The 7,894-nt window shown below is 44.9% G+C and overlaps 1 protein-coding gene across 2 annotated transcripts; it reads right to left on the bottom strand.

The window, feature by feature from the left end:
* Window positions 1-243: 243 nt before the first annotated feature.
* On the bottom strand, window positions 244-6,263 carry LOC131195517 (Krueppel-like factor 1). Of its 2 annotated transcripts, XM_058177483.1 has the most exons (4): window positions 6,064-6,263; window positions 3,682-4,636; window positions 2,813-2,978; window positions 244-2,096 (listed from the first exon to the last, which is right to left on the bottom strand). In XM_058177483.1, exons 1-4 carry the CDS (start codon window positions 6,148-6,150, stop codon window positions 2,045-2,047), a joined length of 1,260 nt encoding a protein of 419 aa, XP_058033466.1. In that variant the 5' UTR covers window positions 6,151-6,263; the 3' UTR covers window positions 244-2,044. The 2 variants fall into 2 exon arrangements, with proteins under 2 accessions (XP_058033466.1, XP_058033467.1); XM_058177484.1 differs by having other exon boundaries at window positions 244-2,978.
* Window positions 6,264-7,894: the final 1,631 nt, after the last annotated feature.

The raw sequence follows: 7,894 nt of genomic DNA, 5'->3' as shown, positions 1-7,894 counted from the left end.
GTAAAAGTTCTAAAATACATTTTTCTTCAACCTAATTTACTAAAAGCATTGCTGCTGTTACCGGTATATTGAACTTCGTAACTAGATTGCTTTTTATGTATTTTAAAAATAGCTTTACATTTAGTTCTTAAATATGAAAGCTGCCTTTGCCCCCAAAGATGGTGCTTTAGACATCTCTTAAACAAATAATGTCACTTTTCTCATTTAAAGACCTTATTTCCAATCACGTCAGAAACAAAGTGGTTGCTTTTTATTATATTTTATTTATTTTATTTTGGATCAACAATATTTCTAGGTATGCATATACATAAAGCTAACATTCTGCATGGGAGTTGGTAATTCACAAACTGTACAGATAGGTGCAGTGCACATACCAGAGCTGAGGTCATTTATAAAATGGACCTGAGCAATTAAAAAACAAAACACATATTCATTTACAGCACGTTAAAAAAGAATTACAACTTTTTTTTTTTTGCATAAGCTACATATTAGAGGTCTTTTTTCCCCTCCAAAAAGAACGTTTCAAGTATAGCAGAAATGGACAAAAATGCCCTTTATAAAAAATAAAATCCAAAAGCCATTTAGAAAAAAAAAATGCAGCTGCAGCAGTACCTGGCTTGAGGATCGTCCTTTAGAGCAGAGGTGTCAAACTGGTGGCCTGTGGGCCAGATGCGTCACACACATGCCACACCCACCCCAGCTCCGCAAATGGGAAAAATGTCATGAAAGGGCAACATAACACAGCAAGTTTGACACCTATGCTTTAGAGGGAATCACCAATGACACAGATAAAAGTCAGGAGAAAGACCCTATGGGTTTTAAAAGGTATAAGTCTCAATTCAGCCTCAGCCCTCTTGTTAGATGGTCTGGGCGTTCTGAAGCAACTTATGGGTTCCCCACTTAAAGACAAAAGTATCCTTAAGGGTCTATCATTTAACACTCAGAGGGTGTAATGAAGTGCCCCCATCAGAGATCAGGTCCATAAAATAGTAATTTAATAGTTCAACCGGCATCTAAAGTTATTGATGATTTAAAAACAATGGCCTACTAATCATTAGCCTTCTGGAACAAACTATTGTAGTACTTTAAAGGCATCTTTGTTTGTGCAAATGAATAGAGTGTTCAGAAAATGCCATAGATTCATGTGCTTTCAGAATTGAGAGATGGAGTGACATCACCAGTAAAATTCATTAACTAATATGCATTGGAATAGAGTTAAATTTACACAGTGGTTAAAAAGCAAATGGCTTTTTCCATACATGATTGAATCCTATACAACACGTTGAGGTATTATAATTAATATATAAAACCACATTTTAGCTGTAACTCTATGTACACTTATTTGGGAATAAGATATAGGACAAACCAATTTATTTTTGATTCAATATATCTAGGCTTGCATTGTTAATCATAATTGCAGTGCTACTTATATTTATTTGCAAATGTATTTGTTCTTGGCTGGTTTGAAACATATTAAGCCATAAATCATGGTTGTAAATAATGTCTACATTTATATAAAATGCTAACCCAATATCAGCAAACCAAGTTATGACTTGTGCTATGCAAGTCAAATGGGGATTAGCACACAAGCATGCATAGTCGTGTAACTTACAGTGGCTTTCATTGGTTAATAGCACTAAAATAGTACAGTTTATTTACAATTTATTCTCATAAGGCATTTTTCTCAAGGCTCTGTTTATAACCAGGTGGTTTTACCACCTCTCAGAATTGTGAATCAAGGCAATTTTTGGTCCTGCTTTGGCAATATCCCTGAACAAGAAAAAAAAGATGGGAACCTGAAGTGTATGGGTTTGTAGCTTTACTTCTGAGCACAGAACTTTGCTGCAAAACATTTGTTCCTAGACACTATAGGTTGCACAACCTACCAACACAACTCTTGTCTTTGTTCAGAGTATATATTATTTTACAATCTATTCCGGAAGTGGCCATTTTAGTTTCTTCAGTTGGATAATCCCAAAACACGCACTGCTGTCAGCTGAAGACTTATTGGTGGATGTTACTTGCTTTAAGAAGGGTTACATCATCACAGGTTGTTTATTGGTCTGAATAGATTGACCATACTGGAAACTTTACAGCTGAAACAAAACGTCATTAAAAAAAATTTAATACCAAAAAAAGCTAATACTAAAAGATTGGCAAAAAAAATGAACATTACTTTTAAGAGGTCAAGAAAGCTTTTTGCCTTTAATCCATAATTAATTATACATATTATAAATCAATATGGATGGTTATGTGTGGATTTTCATTTATTTTGTACAACCCATTTGAAGAACAAAAGGGGATTCGTAATTCCACCCACTTTAATTTTTCCCCATTTCAAGGTCTACTTTAGAAAGTAGTTTTATAAAACAGAGCCTTTTAACATGACAAGAAAAAAAAATACCATTGTGTAATAAATCAAACAATAATTAAAACTGAATGGACAGCTTGAGACAATCAAGATGGGATCTGCATTATGGCTGTACACTGAGGGTTTGGGGATAATCCTGCCAAATTTACACTGCTCACACCAAACCTCCAGGACAATTTTTCTTAAACTACAGTCCCTACAGCAGGCAGATTTGTGTAACTATTCACTTTTAAATACATACTTTTTCCATAAGAATAGTGTTTCTCTTTAAATATTAAAATGTTTCAATAATATATACATAAATTAGCTAGTCCAATAAGAAAATATTCCATCCCTTCATAAATAGAGTCCTTGGTCTCTTGCATTCCCCCCTCCCCTCTTCTTCGGCCCTACCATAGTCCACCCCACTGCCCCAGGGAGCCAGCCATGCTTCACACATGCCTCTTCATGTGCAGGGCCAGATGATCTGATCGAGAGAACGCACGGTCACATAGCTGGCATTGGAAAGGCCGGACACCTGTATGCTTGCGGTAGTGGCGTGTCAGTTCATCTGACCGTGCAAATTTCCAGCCACAGCCTTCCCAGGTACAATGATAAGGCTTCTCACCTGGGAAAGAGTGAGAAAAAAAAGTTTAGTGAACTTTCTAACCTGGTGAAAAGAAGTGCAAAGCATCCTTTTCGCATTACACAGCCAGTACAAAATGCGTGGAGACTCATTAAATTCCCATTAGGAAAGGCTATCGAGGTGAATTGAGTTTATTGTCTCTAGATTGCACCATTCATCTTCTCGATCCTGCTTCCACCCATCTCTCCCCCGTCTCCCAATGAGGAGGAAAGTAATTGAACAGCCAATCTGATAATCAGATTATTGTTCAAATACTCAGGCTACAGGCTAACACATACTTTCCTGACAGTACCCCACCGAACAGGGGAAGAGAAAGTTACTTTTGAATAGAGTTCAAATCCATAAGTGGTCTACTTAAAACTATTCGATGGGCTGAATAAAGCCATCGGTCCGGCCGCATTGTCCAAGAAACCCGAAAGTTAAGAAGGACAAGTAAAAGCAATACATTTGGAAGACGCTTAACTCCGGAGGTCCTGTAGCATAACCCTGAGGCAGAGCCAGATCAGCCGGAGAGCCTCTACAAATGTCTCCCTAACTTTTTTTGTGGGGGGGCTCGTGCCCTTGCATTCTATCCCATCACGGGTGGGGTAAACCCTCCACTAAGGGGCTTGCCCACCAGCATCCACCAAGCCGGAGAAGTCTCCCTCTACCCAATGCCCCTCCTGACCCTGCCCGGCGCCCTTACCCGTGTGGGTTCGCATATGCGCCTTGAGGTGCGAACTCTTAGTGTATGTCTTCCCGCAGCCGGCGAATTCACAGTTGTGGGTGGCGGTGCGTTTGCGGGCCCAAGACCGCCGGCCCCTTTTCGGCTTGCATTCCTCCGGGGGACCCATCGGGGCGTAGTAATCCAAGACGGGCGAGTTGGGCGGCGTGACGAGCAGCCCGGGCATGCCTTGGGCGCGCGGTTTCAAAGGCTCTCGAAAGACGCTGAAGTGTCCGTGGAACTGGGACTGCATCTGCCCTGCGAAATTGGGCTGGAAGAGGTGGGCAGGCCGCGGGTAATGCTGGGGAGCCCCCATCTGCGCGCCCAGATCGCCGCCCATCTGGCACTGGGGCCCCGAGCCCATTTGCTCGCCGGGGAAGCCGGAAGACGGGTGCTGGAGCAGAGGTTGCATCAGAAGGGGCTTGTGGTCCAGGGCTCCGGGCGCCAGGCACTCGGGCGGGCCGCTTAGCATGCAGGACTGCCCGTCCATCGGCTCCTGCTTGACGCGCAGGTGCTCTAAGGGCAGCCCCCCGGGTAAGCCGGAGGGCGGGTGGGCCAAGCCCGGGGCGCGCAGCTCGGTGTATTCCCGCCGCTGGAGCTCGCAGTGGCTCGGACCCACCGAGGGAGGGGGTTGCTGCATGTCCTGAGTGAAGAGCTCAGCTACGTAGCTGTGGCCAGGGCTGGGCAGGTAAGACGCCGCGAACTTGTTAGGGGGCTGGTAGTTGGAACTATCGCTGTCATAGGTGGTGCCGCAGCTCTCCGGGGTTTCGGGCAGGGGGTAGTTAGGGTTGCCGCCGGGATGCGCGGGCCCCACCCCGCCATTGGGCTGCCCGTTGGTGGTGTGCGCCAGGATGAACTCCAGGTCGACGAAGTTACCTAGCTCGTCGGCTTCCCTCTTGATGGCGGTGGCAATTTCCACGGAAGGAGGAGCCAGCCTCTGCAGAGGGAAGAGCAGGAATTACCGCGTGGAAGGAGTTAAACACGCCCGGGAGTCAGATCCCAGCATTAGTAACAGCACCCCCAAACTTGAAAAACGGGTTAGGCGCTCTTCTCTCCGAGCAGCCCCAGCGTAGGCCTTCTACTTGCTTCCCCGGAGACCAGGCTTCTCTGAACCCCGCACCGTCTCGACCGCGGGATCGGAAGAAACTCCGCATCAGCTGTCCCTACGTACCCTCCACCGAGGAATGATGGAGGAGTAAATTAACCTGAACTTTTCAGCCCCGCCCTCTGAGCACCGCCACCGCGATATTTTCTTGGCGCGAACCCCCTCGGGCCGGGCGCGGAGCGATCGCCCCGGACTTGTCTGAAAGCCAACAGATGCCCGGAGCCGAGTGCCCTTTGCCGAAAGCCGTTTAATTCTGCCGCCAAGGGAACTTCGGTCAGAATCCCTTCCGAGCCCAACCGAGGCGTTTATAAGAATACTCCTCTCTTGTTTGCTAAGGCAAAACTCGAACCTAGACATTTCTCAGCACTATTCTGTATAAACCTGAAAAGACGCTCGAAAAGGCAAAATGAGTTTTTGCCAACAAAGATGCGCAAGGAATCCCCTAAAAAAAAATGAAAAGGGGGAGAAGGTCCACAAAATTCGGGCGCCCAGTTTAACTTGCTTTCAACTAAAACGAAACTCTTAAGCGAGCCCAAGAATCTTTACTAACAGGTTTGTTCTTTCCGACGACGCTTAGCTATGTATGGAGTTGGGACTCCAGATAAAGGATTCCGCCAATTATGGCAACGCACTTTTCTGGGACATCAAATCAGCCCGATCAGGAACTCCACCCTGCTTAGTCTCCGCACGTACTTTTGGACCAGGACCAGAATAAACTAATAAACGCGCCCACCTCGGATAAGTGGAGAATGGTGCCGCCAATCCCCTTGCTCAGGGCTGGGGGCTGTCGGAAAAAACTTTGCTCCCGATTAACAAACTCCAAAACTTTCCCTTTACGAGTCTAGCTAGCATTGGTCTCCTAAACTCTGCCTTCCGCCAGCTTTTCAAGAACGCGGTTGAGAAACAATTTTGCTTGCCGCAGATTTGCGCGTCTCGTTCCAGTCCCCAGCCCCAGCGAAAAGAGCAACAGGCGCGTGTAGATAGTTACACACATTTAGACCAAGGAGAGGCGGCAAGCGGGGAAGCAACCCTGGGCAATTTGGAACAGAAATGAGCCTTTGCGTTCCTCTGTTCAAAATTGCCCGGCCGGTTCCGAAGCTCCTGCCAGAGATAGTCGCGCTCTTTATATCTATTTTCAATTTTTCAACATTTGTAAGATCCTCCGTGCGCGTCTCCGGTTAAACGACATTCGCTCTCTGAGTTGAGAGATCGCAAGTCCTCGCTTCCCAAAGAACTCCCTCCGCCAATAGCTCCCGTACCATCTCGGGCCGCCTCTCTTCCAGGGGCACCAAGCCGGCAAAGGTGGAGATGGACGGCAAGACAGCTTCCTCCACGGCTACGCTCATCTTGCGCTGTAGCTCGAGCTGGAAAGAGCTCGGTAACTGCCTTCGGTCCGGCAGCTCCGCTCCAGGCACTGATCGAGCGCTGAACTCTTTCCCAAAGCGGAAAAAAAAAAACCTAAACTCAAAACTTTCTGTACGAGTTCAGCTTGTGAAACAGCTGAGCCTGCTGTAATTGGTCGAGGGTTTGATTAATATTCATGACAGGCCGCTTTGGATTTGATTTCGCAAGCAGAAGCCACGCCCACTAGAAAAGGCTAGTTGAAAACACGACGATTGCTGCCAGGAGAGGAACAAGTGGAACGGCCCGGATGCAGAACCGTCCCCAGAATGGTCCTCCAGAGTGCTGAAGTGTCAGTAATATAACTACTTCGCCCTAAACCTTTGAAAGCGGCAGCCTCCCCGCTGGGTTGTAAAGACAAAGCAGCCCTACTATCCTCCGCGACCTTCCAGATCCCTGGTACCCTTCCAGACTAGCAAAGCAGGGAGGATTGGAGTGAGCAGACCAATATTTCTAGAGGGCACTAAGTTGGGGAAGGCAGTCCTGTGGTGTTAGTCTGACCATACATGGGAAGGTTCAGATGATATTCCCCATTCTATGAGGAAGCTACTCCAGGCTCTGTTACTCTCCGCCTAAGTTACCTTACAGGATTTTTGCAAGGATAAAATAGGTGTGTAGGAGAAGATCACGTGCTTTGGAGTTCTGTAGCTGGGAGTTTAGGATACATATAAGGGAAGCTACAGCTCTTTTTACAGAGCCACAGTGTGAATTCTTATCTTAGCTTAAGATGCTCTCAAGTCAGTTTGCCCCTTGTTTGCCATGGCTGCAGTCTGAGACTTGCAGATGGCCAATTTACACTTGGTTATTGATCAGTCAATACTTGGATTAGCAATTATGGTATTTTTAAAACATACGAGAGCAGGTCATTCTGTTATGTGGAGTGCCCTCTCCACGTTACAAGGAAATGTGCTTGGGGTCCTATTTCAATTGCAATAAACCAAGATTTAGATACAGTATTTTATAATAGATGCTGGGGGGGGGGAAATAGATGAAATGGCCAAAAGCAAATATCTTGGTATTAAAAAGAAATGTGAAAGTAATGAAAACGACTGTTCTGCACTTTTTGGTATGGAGATTATGCAAAGCTGTTAAAGAATATAGTATATGGATTTTAAGGCAGGTATTGAAAGGAGAGATTGCACTATGTGCTTTTTTTGGCTGTGTCTCTGAGTTAGGTTGCTCATCCCTTGTCATCTATGAAATGCAAGTTGGGAAACTTTGGCCTTGCAAATGTTATTGAACAACACAGTTCAGCATTCCTCATTGCTGGCCATATTGACTGAGGCTTCTGGGTATTAACATTCAGTCATACCTGAAGGGTAACTTCCCTGAAGTGCCGTGCACATTGGTTATTCAAATGATAATATTAATACTGATACCAGTTGCAATTTAGATCTACAGCAATCCAAAACCGATGTTTCTCACCATTGGCAGCTTTTTAAAAAATGTGAACTTCAGCTCTCAAAATTCCTCACCCCCAGCTAAAAGATGAGAAACACTTATCCAGAAGATATCCTGGCAGAAACGTTTTGAAATAGATACTTCTATATTAATAAAACTGACCATGAAAAAAAATCAACCATTTTATTAAAGTGATTTCCATTATTGAACTACTATTCAAACTTCCCACTATTTAAAGAAATTTAAACAAAATTTTTCTTAATCTAACATATTGACTGCTCTTGTAAG

This window comes from Ahaetulla prasina, chromosome 3 (assembly GCF_028640845.1).
Source record: "Ahaetulla prasina isolate Xishuangbanna chromosome 3, ASM2864084v1, whole genome shotgun sequence".
Classification (NCBI taxonomy): domain Eukaryota; kingdom Metazoa; phylum Chordata; class Lepidosauria; order Squamata; family Colubridae; genus Ahaetulla; species Ahaetulla prasina.
Note: the sequence above shows the minus strand (reverse complement) of the source record. Positions and strands in the feature narration are given on the sequence as shown.